Here is a 20,875-nt window from a genome sequence, read left to right as displayed (position 1 = left end):
ACCTTGGGTGTGTATTATTTGCGAATAATTCAATGGCGTGTCGTCAATTATTCCTCTACGTAATGTACGATTGAGAATATTTATGAAGATCCAGAGGAAAACATCACTGCTAGAAGATCAATAACACTCCTGCTGACAGCACAGAAAACTTTCATCGACGTTTGTGAGGAGTTTGAGACATTCTTCAGATCTCCTCTCAAACCACATCATCTCGGAAGCAAAACACTTTAGCAGAAGCCCATATTTGCTCTCCATATCATTAAAGTTTTGGAGAAACCACTGAGGTATCAAAGTCTCATTTGTCATTTTCTTCTCTGACAAAAAGTCTTAAACTCATTCATCTAAAAAACACAACAGAGCTTCAAACCACATTTCATTTTCTTTTATTCATTCATTAAACCCTAGTGTCACACAACAGATCAACTGATTCCAGTGTGGCCCTCTGTGTGTCTGGAGACAAACTGCATGCTACATAAGATCAGGCCTCAAGCAAGAAACATATCCTTCATTATCAATTTATTATTGTCTGCATAAGAGAATTAAAGACACATGATTAAATGTGCTGATCTGAGCACAGAGTTGATGACATGTGTATCGTGTGTGTGCGTGTCAGTTATGTCCCTCTTCATCACTGTGTTCAGCTCGCTCATCTTTACTCTCACTGAGCGAGCTCTCGTCGATGTTCTCCAGGGATTCAGCGTGTTGTATGGAGAGCTCACGCAGAGGGATGCTGGACAGAGGATTCTGCTCCGGATACAACCACGGCTTAAATCCTGGACTGTGCTTCTGTTTCCACTCAGGGTACCGAAGACAAGCTTTACTGATCCGCTTCATCGCCTAAAAGACAGACAAATGTAAACATGTGTGACCGGTGACACAATGGTGTCTTTATTTGATGTTTTCTGCTGACCTACAGACATACAACAACTAACTAGTGTATGCTTTACTTACTTTGGGTGCCAGTAACTGGGAAGACTTGTTAACAACCCACTTAGGAAGAGAACCTAAAGATAAAGAGAGTTCATAAAACCTCACAGGTCTTTGCTCACTTTTGGTCACAATATCAACATCAACCAGGTTTAATTTCTAACAAACATAGTGTAATAAGTGAAAAACAAACTTCTTTCAAGGCATTATAGGTGGTTTGCATTAGTAGAAGTCTCATAAATCAGCCAAATCATGTTTTTTTAAGGATGTGCACATGCTTGTGTGTGGACATTTAGGGGATAAAATATATACAAGGTGCAATTTGCTGGGGGTGATTGGGAGGATTACCCCCCTCCCTTTGGTTTGTATATCCCTGCATCTATTTCCGCATAAAAACAGCAAAAATTTTGTATTTTACAGGACTGTCACAAAATAAAATATTACCATTGAGAATGAGACAGCAGAAACTACTGTTGTTAGAATCAAGAGGAACTCAAGATGACACAGGAAAGCAAACAAACAGGTCAAAAGTCCATCATCAAACAGATGAACACACCGTAAAAACTTTGTAGAAATTACAGTTTTACTGGCAGCTGTTTGCCAGTAACTTACTGTAGTTTGTTCAAAGATAAATAAAGATGAAAATGTTTCATGTTAATTTTCTACAGTAAGTTACTGACAACCAGCTGCATAATTACAGCAAATTTTTTACAGTGCATAAAACAGAAATTATTTTCTTAGTCTGACGTCTTGTCAAAGTAGGCATATATAACCTACTTATGTTATTTTGAAAGAACGTTGTGCATTGCATTGTTTCTATTAAATATTATGATTATAAACAAGGAACGCTTTCTTGCATTTACAGTTTAAGGGTCTCATTTATAAAACTGTGTGTAGGATCCTTACTAAAACTCTACGTATGCACAAAAGCCAAAAATGGCATACGCCAAAAATTATTAAGATTTATCAAACAAAACAATGTTCCCTTTATAAATCACAGATCACCTACAAGTGTGCGTACATGCATCATTTTAGATCCCACCCTGCATGTCCATTCTCCCATCAAGTTAATTTATTTATAGATCACAACTGGAACTGGTGTACACATGTTTCCAACCCGATTTGTGCATACACACACTTTATAAATGAGACCCCAGGTCCTGTAATTCTTTTATTAAGTTTTTGTAATGGATGCCAGCTAGTCAGTGAGAGCTGTGTAGTAAAAGTAAACCTCACTCCCCAACTTCAGAAAGTGCTCTAGTGACAGACGTTAAGCCCAAGATACAGTCGGGCGTAAGGTCTACACCGTAGGTTATCTGTAGCCTGACGTGCACCTCACCAAAATTTTAACAGCGCGGACCTCAAGCACTGCGATTGGTCCATCAGAACCCCTATGGTCAGGGAGGAAAACTGTGTCATAGGTATTTCCATTTGCGACGGTGAGAACAAAGATGGGCCAAGTTGAAAAGTGATTTAACTGAAACTGCAACAAAAGTCGCTGTTTGTTTACCTTCATCACAGCTCGTCTTCTCAAAACATAGGTGCGCAGGTGCAAGGTGGACTGCTTATATTTCTATACATATTTTATTTCAACAGTTACAAGAAATCACGTAATACCCTGAATAATTAATAAGCCAACGGTTCATCATTTATTTTCATGAAAATATTTGAAAAACATCACCCTTTTTCACAAATCACACCCTGTATGTATGCATGCATGTATGTATGTATACATGTATTAAAATCAATGGAAGGCTACAGAATGACCTCACTAATATAGTTAGACAAACGTGTGTTTGTGTGTATGTTTTACCTCTCGGATCAACCTGTGCCAAGTAAACTAATACGCAGCTTGTCGGTCCGGTCCGCTGGATTAGGTATCCGGTCTGGATAGAAACAGCTCGCACCAGATCTTTCTTTGGAGGATATTTCTGAGTACACACAATCATGCAGTTATTCACAAGACACATGATCTAAATTATACTGTTAGTGTTTGTGTGTGAGTGTGTTTATTTGTGTGTGTCTCTCAATTTAGTGTGACGTCACATCAGGTGATTAGTGTTCTCATGTGACTCTAAACAAACTCCTACAGATTCCTTAACTTTGAACACACACACACAATCTGAGGCTTTTAACCTAATCTCTCTCTCTCTCTCTCGCTCTCTGTCTCTGTGTCTGTTCTCTCTTTAAGTGCATCTGTAAAGAATCAAGGCAAAATACTGCTTTCATGCATTATTAGTAAACAATAATCTACTGCTACACTACCGGCTACAGACAGCTGTCTACCACCATCAACTTGCCAATCACTTACAGCGTGTTTGACAGAGTAGTTCATGATGATGTAGTCATTCCCCATTGGCAGCCATGAGCGCAGTGTGATGACATCACGATTCTTTAGCGGTTTAGGACACTTCCCTTAAAAAAAATAAAGTGTAAACCACTTCAAACCACCGATGTCTATTTATAAAAGAAAAACCTAACAACATGACATTTAAGAGAAGTGTGAGATGATGAATTCCTTACAGGAGTAATAGCCCACATCCGCATTAACAGTCAGTTTGCCGATGTCAAATGTCTCAATGACATTGGCGTCCCATTTCCGGCGATACTCGATGTCGTGAAGGACGTCATACATAGTTTCAGCTGGAATGTCCTTACAAAGCATCCGACACTAAGGAGAGAAAGCAAAAACTACATTACCCACAATCCATCACAGACACATTAACATCACAAACATTTCTGACCTAACTTACATCAGGCTACAACCATTCCCAATCATTCATCAGTCACATAAGAAAGCAGGTCATTAAAGTAGATCAGAGAAGGCAGGCAGAGAGCTGGAGCGGGCGAGAGGGGCAGGCAGAGAGCTGGAGTGAGCGAGAGGGGCAGGCAGAGAGCTGGAGCGGGCGAGCGAGAGGGGCAGGCAGAGAGCTGGAGCGGGCGAGCGAGAGGGGCAGGCAGAGAGCTGGAGCGGGCGAGCGAGAGGGGCAGGCAGAGAGCTGGAGCGGGCGAGCGAGAGGGGCAGGCAGAGAGCTGGAGCGGGCGAGCGAGAGGGGCAGGCAGAGAGCTGGAGCGGGCGAGCGAGAGGGGCAGGCAGAGAGCTGGAGCAGGCGAGCGAGAGGGGCAGGCAGAGAGCTGGAGCAGGCGAGCGAGAGGGGCAGGCAGAGAGCTGGAGCAGGCGAGCGAGAGGGGCAGGCAGAGAGCTGGAGCAGGCGAGCGAGAGGGGCAGGCAGAGAGCTGGAGCAGGCGAGCGAGAGGGGCAGGCAGAGAGCTGGAGCGGGCGAGAGGGGCAGGCAGAGAGCTGGAGCGGGCGAGAGGGGCAGGCAGAGAGCTGGAGCGGGCAAGAGGGGCAGGCAGAGAGCTGGAGCGAGCGAGAGGGGTAGGCAGAAAGCTGGAGCGAGGGTGAGGCAGGCAGACAGCTGGAGCAAGCCAGAGGCAGACAGCTCATCAGGTCACATGACAATAACATGAACTTGGGGCGGTGGTTGAGTGGTTCATGTAGGTTGTCTACAAATTGGAAGGTTGGTGGTTCAATCCCCGGCTCCACCTGACCAAGTGTCGAGGTGTCCTTGAGCAAGACACCTAACCCCAGCTGCTCCCGATAAGCTGGATGGCGCCTTGACACCGCTGTTGGTTTATGAATGTGTGAGTGAATGGGTGAATGTGAGGCAAAATTGTAAAGCGCTTTGGATGGCCATTGGTCTATGAAAGCGCTATATAAATGCAGTCCATTAATATCACACCTGAAATAAGCTACAATCTGAATTGTGATATGAACTCTTTAAAGCAGCTGAGGGTGAGATTTAACTGGAGCTCCACTGACAACAGAAAAAGTGAGTGGGTGCACACAGTGTGCACGCTCGTGCGTGTGCGTGTGTGCTCTGGGGAAGCCCAATACCTTTATGGAGAATCTGAAATCTCTAGCCACCCCCACAAGCACAACGCTCATACACTACATGTATATACAGAGGGGGAGAGAGAGAGCGCTGTGTCTATAGGGATGAGGCCATGAAGAACAAACACACAAGAGATAATTGCACCAGGATGACTCATACAAACACACACAGACACACACACAACAATATGTGAGCAGTGTCTGTTACAGTAAGTGTAGCTATGATGATCTTAATGATGTTTGTGTATACTAAAGTGTTGTGAAACAGACAGCAAGTTTATTCAGTGATGGACAGACAGATGTATTGCGTTTTGAGGTTTGATGTCACACTGTTGTGTTTCACTTATTAAATATTGTGATGTTGTGTTACACTTATGTTGTGTTGCATTTAAAGTGGTTCACTGACTCATAATCATAGCGACACCATTTTAGGTGCCATATAGCACCTGTGTAGAACCATATAGTGCTATAGAACCATATGTGGTGCTATATCACACCCAGATGGTTCCTCATAGGTTCTTTATAGGTGCTATATAGCACTAAAAATGCTTCACTTATGATAACAAACTTTTAGTCCTATTTATTACTATTTTTGGAGTGTAGTTAAATGATAAACACCAGAAAACACTGAACCTCCTCACATCAGTTTATACATAACGACTACCCTGAATGAAGTTCATAGAGGTCCAGAGTTAATGGATCCACTAAAACGTGTGTGTGTGTGTGTGTGTGTGTGTGTGTGTGTGTGTGTCATTATATATTCTCTGTTTGTCAGTGAGAGAGTATTTCTAACACTTCAGCACATTGTGGGTTATTGTGATGCACTGCTGTTACCTTACAGAATCATGTGTCAGCAAACACACGCACTAAGACACACACACATGCAAAAACATACACACGAAAAAAATACACATACACACACATGTACAAATACACACACAAGCAAAATACACATGCACACACATACACACACACACAATGTATGTGTGTGTAAACCAGGATGTGAAATATAAAGTCCTGCTTCACTGAAACTTTATCAACCTGCACAAACACACACACATAAGCACACACAGACACACATACCAAATCAGTGAGATTCGTGTTTTTATTCAAATCAATGAGATTTGTGTTTTCATTCACAGTTACACATTCACAGCTCTGTTAAACGTGAAGGCCAACATCAGATAAAGATGAGTTTATATTGAGTTCCTCTCACAGGTGCTTCACTTCTGTTTTTAAACTCACTCAACACAAATCTCTTTATTGTTTATTATCTTTCCTCTTTTGTTGCTGTCATCATTGTGACGTTGATGGAAAACACAAAGTTTCTCCCTCTCTAGCCCTTTTCACACAGAAAATACACAGGATTTGTCTGGGATTGTTTGATTTTTGGTTAATTTACACTGCCAATGATTTTCCAGAATCTGTGCATGCATCACACACATACTGTAAAGATCCCGTAAAGAACGTCACAAATGTAGGTTTTTCCACAGCATCTAAAGTTTGATAATCATCTGTGATTTTTTTCTCGAGAAACCACGCGCATGCATTTTAGTTTTTGACAAGACATCCTCACTACGGCGCGCTCCTTACGACATTGTTTCTGCCTCTTGTTCACACAGAAAGCGTTCCGTGAATGTTAAGGCAATGTTACTAGATCCTTTTTACAGGAGAGATCCCAGAACATTTACGGGAAGTTTGTCAATTTTATGGAAATTTCCTGGGTGCTGTGTGAATGAGGTTCCCCTCTCTCTATTGTTAAGATTGTGTGTAGTTACAATATTGCCAAAGCCTTTAACATAAAACAAATAATAAATACACAAAATCACAATAAGAACAAACACTAGGTGCTACAGTAGGTAAAAAATAAAATAAGAAAAATAATTCAACAAAAACAGTTTTAAAGCGTTTTAAGGTGACATCATGATGAACATCAAGAGAAAGATCCTGTATGTGTAGATCAGAGGTGTGCCCGCAATGACCTTTAATTTGGCCCGTCATGCCACGTGAGATAAGGAAAAACGTCATTGACGCAGATGCTCATATTACTAATTAAACATAACATTTACTTTTGAAAATGAAACTGCATTAGTTATGCATAAAAAGAGGGATGTTTGCTTATTTTTTTAATATTACAAAATTATAAATTAGGAGGATCAGGGCTTTAATTTTAATATAACATGGCAACATTTACTTTGGCCCAAAGCCCTTAGTCAGAAAAATGTTTGGGCACCCCGGTGTACATGGATTGTGTTTCGTGATTATGATGTCACAGAAGTTGTGTTACTAAGGTAGTACTGCTAAGAAAATTAATTAGCATCTCTCTTTCTCTCAGGTGCCTGCTGTAAGCACCTGGATAGGCAAACTCTCTGAACTCTCTTTAGCAAAAAAACATCATATCATTACATCACTGCACAAACCCAACCACTGGATTTTCTCTGTGTGATAAAATAAACCAAGCAAGCAGTTTAAGCTGATAACTGACTTAGAGCACTGTGATAACAGCAAAGACATGGGTTCCTACTCCTTAGTTAGTTTCAAATTCAAGGACTTAACTACACATTTCAAGTGAGAGCAAGCGATATGGATGATATTTGGAGCCGATACTGCTATTGCTCACTCAATTTACATCATAAAAATGACACAATGATGCCAAATGTTACAAGTCTCAATTTAAAAAAGTAACATTTATTGAACTTGAAAAAAACGATATTTAACAAATAGTAAAAACAGGTGAGGGTGCTATGGAACCATGAACTATCAGCAAAGGATATTGATTTCTAGCGCTTTACTACTACAAATATATATAGAGTTGAGAAATAAAAACGCGCTTTGTGCAGCTATGATCAGCTTTCGATGTTGTCAAAGGTTGGTTGTTTTTAGTCACGAGACTTGCAATCGCTTGAGGCTTCCAGCACTCTGTCTATAAATAATGCTGGAAAAACTATTGGCGAACACAGCAGCCACAAATCGGCCGATACACATAAAAATCAGCCCGATATATCCAATATATCGGTCTATCACTAAACACAACTATGCAAAATATTTTCATATGGGTGTTAAAAGTGTCTAGAATTTTATGACATTATCCTACATTACACCACGAATAATATGTTTTGTTTTTGTTTTGTTTTTTTCAGAAAACTCCTTGCACAAAATAGATTCTAGCACTTTTTATCACCTGTATCTATGTATGTATATTTCCCACAGTCACAAACTTTAAGGATATAAAACCTGAAAGAGGTTCATGGGTTCGATTCTCACATACTGATTAACTGTATAACCTAAATGTCACTTTGAATAAAAGCCTCTGCCAAATGTATAAACATAAATTATGTGAGCTAAACAGTGTTCAATCTGGCCACTGTCTCACTGCTTTATAAACGGCTCTTGGCGAGTTCACCTGTGCCTGGATCAGTGCCCGGTGCCAAACCCGACGTGACACTTTAAAGTTTTTCTGCCTGTTATATGAACGTGGGTGTGAGAAGATAAACACACGTTAACATCCTGTTGAATTTCAATGACAGATCAAACACACTCGTGTGAAATGTGTCAACAGCTGCTGGATAAACCAGATCTTCAGCACACACCCGGATGTGTCCGCTAAACACACACGGAAATGTCTAACAGTACAGCACTCCTGCCTCAAGACTAACTAGTTCTTATTTACTTCACTCATGAAAAGCTAACCGGTCATCATTTTAGTTTGTCGAGGATAAGTGCACCACACCTGCACAGTTGCCAGAAGCATCTGAATTTGGGCAAACCTCATACAGTAAAAGCATGGCATAACGTCATAGATGTGTTCCTGCAGCTCTACACACAGAACACTGGATAAGCAACACACAGGTGGTAGGTTTAATTCCACACATACTGATCATCAGTGTATATACCTTTCAAGTAGGGGTGGGCGATAAACCGGTAGATATGATAAATCGGTAAAATAAATGTGTCAACCATCATTTTTTTGAGCTCGCCATTATGGTCACTTTATTGCCCTTAAATACACTCAAAATTCCTGTCTTTGCAAATATCCTTATAAACATGACCATTTAGATCTAAGAGAACTGCTAAAACAAACGCATGTGTGACTGTGCGTTTACACCAGAGGCGAATTAAGCGAATAAATCACACTATTCACGCGTAGTTTGACGTTTGAACATTTTGAGTTAACTCGCTTCATTCGTGTGTGAAATTCCCAAATGCCCAAAACGCTCAATCCATGCCACAGGATGTCTACTGCGTCTTTGCACTGACTTAACATGTAAATCACTTGCGCATAACGCTTCATAAAAAAATAATCACAATCACGATTATTTTGGTGAACATCATGATCGTTGTTATTTTGTTAAACATCATAAACACTATTATTTGAGAAAAAATCATAATCAGGATTAGTTTGATTGAAAAAACATTCACGATTATTTGGGTAAACATTATAAAAACGTTTATTTGGGGAAAATTATAAAAAAATTTATTAAAAAAACATCATCACGATTATTTGTGTGTGAAAACAAAAACAACAATCACGATTATATTGGTCAAAAAATTTATCAACCCCATTTACATGGTTATTTCAGTGGGAAATCATAAAAGCGGCTATTTTTGGCAAAACATAATCGCGATTATTGAACACGGTTACTTTGTGGCTTGATCGCGGTTATTTGGCTGTAAAAACACACACAAAAAAGCTCTCGATCATGGTAATTTTGGTCAATATAATAGTCATAATAATCTGTGTAAAAATCATTGTCGGGTATTTTAAGTTTAAAAAAACCTCACTTATATTTTAGTAAAACTTACCACGTTTATTATTATTTTTTATTTTTAAATTACCCCATTATCACGGTTATTAATTTTATTATTATTATTATTATTATTTTAAATTACCCCATTATCACGGTTATTTTAGTGGGAAATCATAAACGTGGGTATTTTGGCAAAACATAATCGCGATTATTCAACCCGGTTACATTAATTTATTTCACAGTTTTAATTTCAATACGCTACAGGTGTCAAAGCAGTGGTTTCCTCGAAGTGCCTTACAAACACATCAGCCCAGCAGCATGCAGGATCGATATTTTAATCACAAAATAATTTTTTACCTCGATTATCTTTTTGATAATTGTTTAAATTGAAAATTTAAAACCGATTAATTGCACAGCCCTTGTGGAGTGTTGACAGTATCACAGAATGACTGACGATATGAACAAAAGTCCAGTGATGCTCAAGTGCAACAGGCTGATGTTAAACTTGAAGTCACTTTAGATAAATTATAATGAGAGGAACATCAAGGTGAATCTCACATATATGGAGAACCTTGCACTGCATGACCTCTACAGATAAAACATCACATTAACCCTTACAGATGTGTGGAACATCAGAAGAACCCCAGAGAGATATCTATACATCACATGATGTCCATCATCTCACCTTTATCTTGTGTAAACTCTTCTCTTCCTCCAACACTTGGATCCAAACGGTAATGTTGTTCTTGTTGTAGGTGAGACTCCAGCCTTCATCTGACTGACATTCATGTTTAAACCTGCTGAACGCTCGGTCATCCGGTATCAGAACCTCTTCCCCGGACATCATTTACTCCCGGTGCAGAAAACAACAACCGGACCCGAGAGAAACCGAATTCAGTGCGCAGTGATTGATCTGAGTTCCGCTGATGTTTGTGAGAGTTGCAGATAACGGAGTCGGTGAAGTTTGATATCTCCAGCAGCTGGCGATCAGCGTCACGTCGCCTAATAATTACTAGCGATGAGAAAAAGAAGCGCAAAACACAAAAACGCGCATTAAACGCGCGGGCGGTGTCGGGTTGTCTTTACCCTAAACCGAATCTCCGGTATCGGATCCGCAATTCAGATCACATGGGTCTGATGTTCAAACATATGTTCATCATGTAGTGGGTTTTTTTCCCCGCAGGCGTGTGACGCGCAGCGCTCTGGTGCGGAAGCGTGAGTTTAAATGTCCAATTAAACGCGTGCGAGTGTATACAAAGTCATATGTGTCTATCAAATAATTGCCGTAAACGTGTTTCCGAGTGAAATGCACAAACAGCTGTTACACACCGTTGCGTGTGTAGGCTATGCGTGTTACTAATGATGAAGATGATGATGATCAGAGCAGCAGATGCGGGTGCGCGCGCGCTCAAACACATTTGACAGACAGCTGAGCTCCGCCCACAGTAATGCACGCGCACAAGGCTGACGTGTTTTTAAGGTTGTTCGAGTTAAATTATGGTCGTTCCTCAATCAAAAGGCGGCAGCCTGCATACGTCATCAAGCCTGGTTTATTTAAGTTAACTGAGCATTATATTGGAGGTCATAAGCATAATATAACAATTTAAGATTAACTAAGAATAATTGTCAACTTTATAATTGTTAATATTCTAAAAATAAGACAGCCTTGATGACGTATGCAGCCTGCATATGCGACCTCCGGAAAATGCAGCCACCGGCTTGCCATAGGTGTGTTCGACTGCATATCTCGTAGCAAAAACCGTCAGGAGGATGACGTCAAAGTACTGCGAGAGCGGTTTGAAATTAGACTTCTTCGTATGATTTCTCAAATCGCTCTCGCGGTATTTTGACGTCATCCTCTTGTCGGTTCTTGCAGTCGAACAAGCTGAATATCTGCCGGTTGCAGACGGGGGAGGTCAGACACTTGCTGTTTGCCGTTTTTTTTTTAAACGTTTGCTTTATATTGAATATGAAGTCGATAAAGCCTTCTCTGGCTTCTAATTATAAACATTATCATTAACGTCATAAACAATTTATTTTAAATTTATTTGAGATGGCGAATTTAAAAAATATTTTTTTTTATTTAAAAGCATATAAAATAATACATAAATAAAATGAAAACACAGAAAATATTTAAGAGTGTGTGAGATGATACGTTTGGTTGCTAAGTTTATACTTTACTTCAGAATACAGTAATAAAGATAATGAATTATGTGTGCAGTAAAGTTTTGTCTCACCAGAACCATATTGGCTTTGGAATATTACTATCACTTTTTACCTTTCTGCTATGTCTAACTATGAACAATAGTTTTAAAAGCATAAAATAATTTAATATTATGTTACATTTCAATGTTGAAATGAATTAAAAATGCAGTAGCCTATGTATAATTTACTGTTTGCTGCTGACTGCACAGATGTAAAATGTTGCTCATATATTTTGCGACTCCAGACGCCCCCTGGCAGATGATAGGAAAACTGATGGGGATTAATGTCATTGAATATACAGTAACGATTATTATTATTTTATTATTATATATTTTCATATTATTATCATGGTTCCGTTGCAAAAATATATATAGTATATCATTTTTGTATTTTAGATCATGGTACTGTAAGAAAAGGAACGCACTGCAGTGGAGTTATGTTAATAAACTACATTTCCCATGATTCCAAGTTGGTGACATCACATGTTTTTCCGTTTACCGGACACACGTTTCTGAGCTCGTGTTCTGATGACATTAGACGCTTTTACAGGCAGTCGGTGATCGTTAAAACACACCGTTGTTTAATCTGACACAAGAACCTGTTCCTCTGAACACTCTGTACGGGGTCAAATCAAACGCTCGCAATGTTTCTGTCCGCAGTACCGACGCGCGTTCTGATACGAAGGTCGCGCAGTCTGTCGCCGTGTCGCGCGCTGCAGACCGGTCACGGCGAAGCCTCGCGCTTCCGAAACCTTTGCGAGGTCGAACCGAACCGGAGCCCGGTCACGAGCGGGCATCGCGCGTCCAGAAACAGCGTTTTGAGCGAGTGGTCGCACGCGCAGTACCACGAGCTGGCCAGCAGGTGGCGCGTGAGTCTGGAGGGTCGCAGGAACAGCTGGGCAACGCTTACCGCCGCGGGGCGTCACAGCGACGGGCATGGGAGCGGGCGTGACGCGTCAACCGCCGCGGGCGTCATTTCAGCGGCCGCCCTCGCGTTCTGTTTAAAGAAAGACAGTGATGGAGGAGGTACAATAAACACACAAACACACATCATGTACAGAGCAGGTGGATGTGCAGTACACACTTGATGTGAATGCTCACTATATAGGGAACGTTCAGCTCTGTTCAGACACTTAAAGGGTTAGTTCACCCCAAAAAAGAAAATTCTGAAATCATTTGCTCACTCATGTTAATAAAAACCTGTATATTTTTTTTGTTCTGATGAACACAAAGGTATTTTTGTTTGTAACCAAATCGATCATGAGTCCCAGTTACTTCTGTTGTATTCTTTTTCCTACTATGGAAGTGAACGGGGCTCAAAATATCTTTCTTCGTGTTCATCATGATGACAGAAGTTTCATTTTTGAGTGAGCTATCCCTTTAAATTTTGACACGTTAAAGAACCTGCAATATGGCAAAAAACAAAAAATATTTCACTGGGCTAAAATTTTTAAATAAATGCAAAATGCATTTTATAGAAAGTAAAGCTTAATTTTTTTTTTTTTAATTTGAAAATATATTTTTACCTTCAAATATCAACATTTATTTAAAAATGTATTTCAAGGGCAAGCAAATAGAACCCATATGGCAAGAAATGTATTCTTGGCCAAAATATATTTAATAGACGATTAAGTAAATGTAAGTTTACCAAGTTCCAGGAAAGATGCTTTTATCAACCAATCAGATTGCAGGATTAGATTCAGGTTTGGATTATGGGCTCTTATTTGAGGGGTTAGTTATGGTTAAGGTTTGTCTTTAATGTTGATGTGAAACAGTTTAACATATAGTGTTTCTCTCTTCAGCTGAAGCTCTTCTAGATGCTGTTAAGTCTGGTAACACACAGGAGGTGATGAGGTGAGATATCTGCTCATGTTTAAATGAAATCTTTCTCATTGCTGAGGTCACATGACAGCGATTCAGTGACTGAAATCTTTGTCATTACATACAGCACACGGTTTCATGTAAAAGTTTATATACAGCAAATATACACTAGTCAACATTTGAAGTGGATCAAAACCTTTCCTAAAAGTTGTCTTAAAACCAATACCCAGTACCCGTTCTTGTCTTAGGACAACTTTGATGAATGTTTTTGATCCACTTCAAATGTTGACTACTATAGTTCACTATTCCACGCTTTCATGTTTATCTGTCTGTTTTCCAGTGTTTGTAATTGAAAATAACATGTACATTCATTTATACAAAGATTCTCTCATAATATTTTAAGTAAGTCAATGATTTTTTGTTATTTACAGTTTCAGAGATGATATATAAAGTTATCAAGTTCAACTATGAATAACATTAACATTGCTGATGAATTTAAACAGGTTTGCTTATGCATATACCATTTTACCAGCAATATTATTAAATGAACAATGTTTTCAAGATCTTTGTTAACATTGTATTCATAATACATAATAATATATTTTAATGTAAATTCATATTTGACCTTACCAACTAATATAAAAACAAAATCTGCCAATTCTAACCCCAAAAAATTAGTCACAAATGAGTCAAAAACTTTTTCTCACTTTTGCATTTTGAAATAAATTATTTAACAGGATAAAAATAGTATGCAACATTAAAAGTGTACTTCTTTAATTTTATTTTTGATACAATATTTAAAGTGTATTATCCAAGCATTCTTCCAGTTCATATTATTAATAATAGAAGTAAAAAAATCCCTCCAGGTATGATTTTATTTTGCTTTTAAAAGATGGAGTAGATTCGTTTGTTATTGCTTTTTTTATCAATTAACTCAATACCCGTTAACGTTAACCTTTGGTTTGTTCATTACTGTAGAGTTATAAATAGGCTATGGATTTTTGCTAAATTCCTTAAACTGGATAAGAATTATCAAACATATTTATCAAACATATTTAAAATATGATCATTGTCCCTGTTAATTCAATTTCTTAAAAATAAAGATTTATTGGTAATTAGTATATTGCCATTATTCCAAATTAGGGAAGTGGCAGAAAAATTTCCCAGTTTAAAGAGCTTGCTGGTGAAATGTAGATAATTAAGAAATATTGAAGTTACAACAACATTTTTTGCCAACTTTTTAGTTAAAAAGACAGTGGGAGATAGTTAGGATTAATCAAACATGACGTGATTTCACTGTTTGAGAATGAGATCGATGGGCAGTGACGTCACTCACACTTGCGCTAATGTAATGCTGACGTTTGTCCATTAGGGGGCGTTGTACTGCTTTAGACTGACCTATGGTCAGAACAGTGAGTTTGTGATAACTTGTGATGTGTGTGATGCTGTCCATTGTAAACATGTGGAGATGATTGGAGAAAAAAATGAGAAGTTTATGTTGTCTCAGAGACGACCTGTGAGAGAACTGATGGATGATGTCACACTAAACATCAGTATCAGTCAATGAACTCACACACACATCTGTCTATTACTGAAACCTGTGTGTGTGTGTTTTGGGTTTGTGTTTTTTAAGCCCTAAAGGCAAGTGTGCAGATGGTTGTGTATAGTATGTGAGTAACAGCAGATGTGTTAAGTGTTTTAAGTTAGATGTCTGCTGAGGGGCGAGTGAGGTTCACAGCTCACTGTTTACTGTAAACACACACACACACACACTTTACTTTCTTTCCTCTAACTCTCTGTCTGTCTGTCTCTCTCTCAGGTTATTGGCAGGGGGGTCGGATCCGAACATTCGACACCGTTTGGGTTGGACAGCTCTGATGGTGGCCGCCATGAACCGTCAGCACAAGTGAGAAACACTCTGTGTGTGTGTGTGTGTGTGTGTGTGTGTGTGTGTGTGTGTGTGATGACATCATTCATAAGCATCTTGATATTTTTATGACATGTCCTGCTGCTCTGTATGATCTTCATTGAGTGGTTGTGTGTAAATAACATTCAGCTGTGTTGCCTTGTACTGCTTTATATGAACCACTTCTACGTGTGTGTGTTCATGGTGTGTCTGTGTGAATCCTTTACCCAGAATGCCAAGCCAGAGCTAGTGTGTCAGAGATCTTATAATTGAATTAAATCTCACTAAACACACACATGTGCACATACACAGACGGAGCAGAGACAGAAGGAGGAAGGGGGGTCATGAAATCCAATTTTTGGAGTCAGTGTCACTCCTCGTTTGAAACAGAAGTCATTTCACTGTGTTACCACACACACACACACACACACACACACACACACACACACACACACACACACACACACACACACACACACACACACAGAGCAGTACACCATCATGCAGATGAGATTTTAAAAACAACAACTCATATTCCACACAAGGATAAATGTGTATTTTTAGGAGGATTCTGATTTTTCTAGTTATTTTTACAGTATTTTTCTCTCTCAGATTCTCATACAGTCACTTTTGTGTTTTTTATAATGCTGTAAACAAGCACAAATTAATGAAAGTACAACAAATATTAACATGATGAATCTGCTTACAATTGAATAATATTTGTTACAGTCTTGAGTGTTATTTTATGGACAACGCACAAAATGTGTTTTCTCTTATTAGACACATCTCTGTGTTATATTTAACACATCTTGTGTTGTCCTTTTTATTAATTTGAACACAAAATGACACACATAGCATATAAAACAAACAATCTTTTATTTAGAGTGCAATATTAGGGGGAAATGTGCAGAATTGATTATAAAATATAACAGCACAAATGCCAAAAAAGTGGTTTTGAAAATGACATGCGATCATATACTGTATGTCTATTTTAGTAATAACTTCTGGCAAATAGATTCAATATATTTGTTTATCCTCGTGCCTGCATCAGTGTGTATATCTGATGGTGTGTGCGTGTTTGAACACAACATTGCTCTTTTCTAGTGATTTTGATAAAAACAGACGCTCATATTGTTGAAAATGTCACTCCGTCATTCAGAGGAAATTGATTAACGCTGCTTCTTATCAGTGTCCCCATTGAAAATATCATCATTTGTCACAAACGCTTCATTGCTCGAGCTGTGTGTGTGTGTGTGTGTTGTGTGTGTGTGTGTGTGTGTGTGTTGTGTGTGTGTGTGTGTGTGTGTGTGTGTGTGTGTGTGTGTGTGTGTGTGTGTGTGTGTGTGTGTGTGTGTGTGTGTGTGTGTGTGTGTGTGTGTGTGTGTGTGTGTGTGTGTGTGTGTGTGTGTGTGTGTGTGTGTGTGTGTGTGTGTGTGTGTGTGTGTTGTCCTCCTCTCTATCTGTTATGAGTGATATAACTCACTGTTGCTGTGACACACAGTTCTGTGTCTTCCTGTCATTCAAAGCCCCTGGTGACCAATCAGAGCTGTAGGGGAAATCAGGATCCGCCCACACAGAAATATTTCACTATACTGTGATGTATGAAGGATCTTTACCACTGATCATACAACTCAATACAATACAAAATATCTTCACCTCTAGTGAAGAATGTGCATGATGCTTTGTTTCATCAGATGAATGCAACTTTCTTACTAAAAATGTTGTCTCTCTCTCTCTCTCTCTCTCTCTCTCTCTCTCTCTCTCTCTCTCTCTCTCTCTCTCTCTCTCTCTCTCTCTCTCTCCCTCTCTCGACTTTATTTTCTGTTTATACTGCGCTATACATCACATAAAACCAGTTGTGATTGTTTGCTCTATCTGTTGATCTGCTATTGTTCAGAAGTGATGTACAGACTGCGTTACGGTTAAAGTCTGGATGTGTCTGACAGAAGCTCTGTGTTCAGATGTGACTTCAGTAACAGTGACCAGTTAGATAAACTAAAACATTTTCTTTTTTACATCCGGGTGATTCTCACGAAATCCAGATTTAAAAGGTGTCCAGCATCAGAATTTTTAAAAAGCCCTTGAAGACAATTTTTTTTTGCACATTTAAGATTAAGGTCTGAACTTATTATAACCATTATTTTTAGAGGATTTAAAAATATTTCCTATAGTAATTATTAACAAATTTTAGATTATCATTATCAAAAATGATCATTACCGCAACATGATATAACATTAAATATATGCATTTACAAACTCATGTTTCGGTAATGAGAACTAAAAATTTGTCTAGGTACTATGACAAACAAAATTTTAACTTTTATCTGGAGAGAAAAAAATAAGAACTGCTTACCTGGTAGCCATCTTGAGTGTCACAGTCAATTATGTCTCTTACAACTTTTTTTTTTGAAAATGTTATTTCCTTGAGGGCTTAAACAATGAGGATGAGAAAATTGGTCTTGGACACATTTATATTCTTTATTATTGTCTTTACATTTACCAATGATCACCAAAAACCACATGTTTATTTACTGTAAATGTTTATAGTATAACGTGCACTGAAGAGCTTTATTTTTTAGATTTTTTAATTATAAATATTTCCATGTCAGAGAACCCAAATCCATTCATGGACACGTTGCGGTAATGAAAATTTCCCCCTTAAATGTGGAAAAAAACTACAAAATTGGTTTGTATGATGTCATTTGAAATCATGTGAAAAATAGTACATGAAGAGATGTTTGTAACTGTATGCTTCTTATTTTGTTTTGATACTTTTACTTTGCATTTACTTTATCAAAATGTTTCATGACACCTCATAAGTATAATTTTGCGAGAATCACCCATTTGTGACCCTTGCTGGGAAAATAAGTGTGAATGCATACAGTGCAATTTTGAGCTAGACGCAAAAGAAAGTATAAATAAATCGAGTTAAGTAAAATTGGGGTTTTCATGAAAAAAATGCATCATCTAGCGATCTCAATGTTCTAAATATATTCATTAAACATCTAAAATGATCTTTATTTGTATGTTTTCTGAGAGGTGTATCGTCCTAAATGCTTAATCTAATACAAAGATGCGTCTCCATCCATATGCACGTCTGACGTTTTGGTTTTAGAAGATGCAGGAATTAGAAAATAAATAAAGTGAGAAAGAGAGAAAAAAATATATATTTGTCCTATAAATATTGTTTTTGACTTTGTGTGGGCTAAATTAGTTTTACATTGATTTTAAGCTATGGATGAAGTGATTTTGTTTTTGAATCCTCAAAAATCTTTAACTGGATTTTTATCAAAATTAAAGGGATAGTTCACACCAAAAATGAAAATAATGTCATTAATGACTTACCATCATGTCGTTCCAAACTTGTAAGACCCCGTTCATCTTCAGAACACAGTTTAAGATTTTTAAACAGTTTTATATTTAGTCCAAGAGCTTTCTGACCCTACATTGAAAATCTATTAATGGTTTACTGTCCATGTCCAGAAAGATAATAAAAATATCATCAAAGTATTCCATGTGACATCAGTGGGTCAGTAAGAATGTGTTGAAGCATCCAAAATACATTTTGGTCCAAAAATAACAAAAATTATGACTTTATTCAGCATTATCTTCTCTTCCGTGTCTGTTGTGAAGTGCATGCGCGAGACCAAAGTCACGTGAAAGCAGTGACACGAATGACGTGTTATCCTCAGACATTTTTGCGAAATTTTCTTCAAACTTACAGCGTGCGTCTCCCTGAGACTGTAAACGAAGCCCGGGGACACACAAAAAAAAACAGCTGGGGCGCACCAGATAACACGTCAGCCACGTCGTACATCATTTGCATCACTGCAGTCACGTGACTTTTGTCTCGCGCATGCACTTCACAACAGACACGGAAGAGAAGACAATGCTGAATAAAGTTGCAATTTTTGGACCAGTATGTATTTTCGATGCTTCCCTTTAACTTTGCTGACTTTAAACATCTGTAGCTCTGTCATTTTGTGTCAGATTTCAACAAATCATGCATTGTTAAGAATGTCAACATATAAATAACACATTTTTGAACATTTCCTGATTCTGACTCATTTTGCCAGCATGGGTCACATATCATGAGGACTAAAAGACTATAAGCATGTCAGTGCTTTTATTTTTAAATTAAGTATGAATTATGATTTTTTATTTTTTTTTACCTGATTGATTGAGTGAAGTGTTTGAAGTAAGTTTAAGGATGTTTTGTATTATGTTAAGCTTTAATGACATCAGCGCTGAAGTTCATGTCTTCCTGCAGGATCTGAAGAAAAACATCTAAAGTTTTGTACGAAGACATTCACATGCTGTTTGATTACTGACTGCAGCATCTCAAACGTCTTTCATTTGTTAAACATGCTGCTAAATTAATGAAAAAAAAACACACCTATTTTATACACCTGTTATATATACCTGCACATTTCTCATACCAAAAGGTTTTTATCTTGTAAATCAGCAGTGAGTTTTGTAGAAAATGTGTCTGAATAGGTTGTTTGCGGTTCAGTTTGGTGTTGTGTGAGTCCAGAGACCCGTCGTGATGAAGGTCTGAGACTGTTGCTCTTCTAAAGGAAAGGATGTGCCTTAGACAGAGATGTTTGCTGAGCTTTGATGTGTGTGAGACTGTTTGCACTCTTAACCCAGTGCCGGACACCACCCACATCTGTCCATTCACGTGTACAATGAGCAGCGATGAAGAGGAACCCTTGTTGACCGTTCCGACCCAACGACACAACGCCTCACTCCAGGGAGAAGAAAGGAGAAATGAAAGAGCCAAAAGCAGGTTCAGGAGGGCTTCTGGAGAGGGGGATTATCCCTCATTTAGGCTTTAAAAAGCTGTGGTGGGAATGTGCTGGGATTATTGTGGAGTGAGTGGGAACGGTGCATGTAATGTTAATGAGTCAGGAGGGATGAACTTCAGTGGGAGAGATGCTGCATAGTTGTTCTTATGGTCTGTAATGTGCCAGATTTACTATACTGATGTCCTTTAAATATATCTCAAGTTCAGATCTTCAGTGCGTTTCTGGCTGTCGTGATATGAAGAGAAGTCGTCTTATTGAGTTCATTTACTGGTGATGTATCTGCTTAACATGATCGTCATTTCACAGACATGGGGCTCTCTGTAGGTTTTAGACATAAAGCTTACAGATTATAAATGCACAAGCATAACAAAAAGAAAATCATACAATTAATTTTACCTGATAGGTCTCTATATATTCTGTATAAAGCTTCAAAAGAGTTTTTATAAGATACATTCTGAAAGTATCAGACACACACACATTGACCTCTGGTTGTGCCACCTGTCTGATAGAGATAGACATTAATGGACAGCTGGACACTTTGGGTCTGGTGTTCCTCTAGTGGAAAA

The 20,875-nt window shown here is 38.5% G+C and overlaps 2 protein-coding genes across 6 annotated transcripts in view; one reads left to right on the top strand and one right to left on the bottom strand.

Annotated features, from left to right (window-relative positions):
- Positions 1–367: 367 nt before the first annotated feature.
- stard10 (StAR related lipid transfer domain containing 10) lies at positions 368–10,992 on the bottom strand. The gene is made up of 6 exons (XM_065280302.2): positions 10,256–10,992; positions 3,451–3,598; positions 3,239–3,342; positions 2,741–2,858; positions 952–1,004; positions 368–837 (listed from the first exon to the last, which is right to left on the bottom strand). Exons 1-6 carry the CDS (start codon positions 10,415–10,417, stop codon positions 610–612), a joined length of 813 nt encoding a protein of 270 aa, XP_065136374.1. The 5' UTR covers positions 10,418–10,992; the 3' UTR covers positions 368–609.
- clpb (ClpB family mitochondrial disaggregase) overlaps positions 8,608–20,875 on the top strand; it is a 45,166-nt gene continuing 32,898 nt past the window's right edge. For 4 of the 5 annotated variants that reach the window (XR_010542734.2, XR_012337179.1, XM_065280297.2 and 1 more), the window contains exons 1-3: positions 12,253–12,800; positions 13,577–13,628; positions 15,415–15,501. Coding sequence is in view for 3 of the 5 variants with exons in the window: in XM_065280297.2 (XP_065136369.1) it covers positions 12,419–12,800; positions 13,577–13,628; positions 15,415–15,501 (521 nt within the window). In the remaining 2 variants the exon portion in view is untranslated. Of the gene's footprint in view, positions 8,675–12,252; positions 12,801–13,576; positions 13,629–15,414; positions 15,502–20,875 lie in introns of those variants that run through there. The other variant, XM_065280299.1, reaches the window with a different exon arrangement.

This window comes from Paramisgurnus dabryanus, chromosome 8, assembly GCF_030506205.2.
Source record: "Paramisgurnus dabryanus chromosome 8, PD_genome_1.1, whole genome shotgun sequence".
NCBI lineage: Eukaryota > Metazoa > Chordata > Actinopteri > Cypriniformes > Cobitidae > Paramisgurnus > Paramisgurnus dabryanus.
Note: the sequence above shows the minus strand (reverse complement) of the source record. Positions and strands in the feature narration are given on the sequence as shown.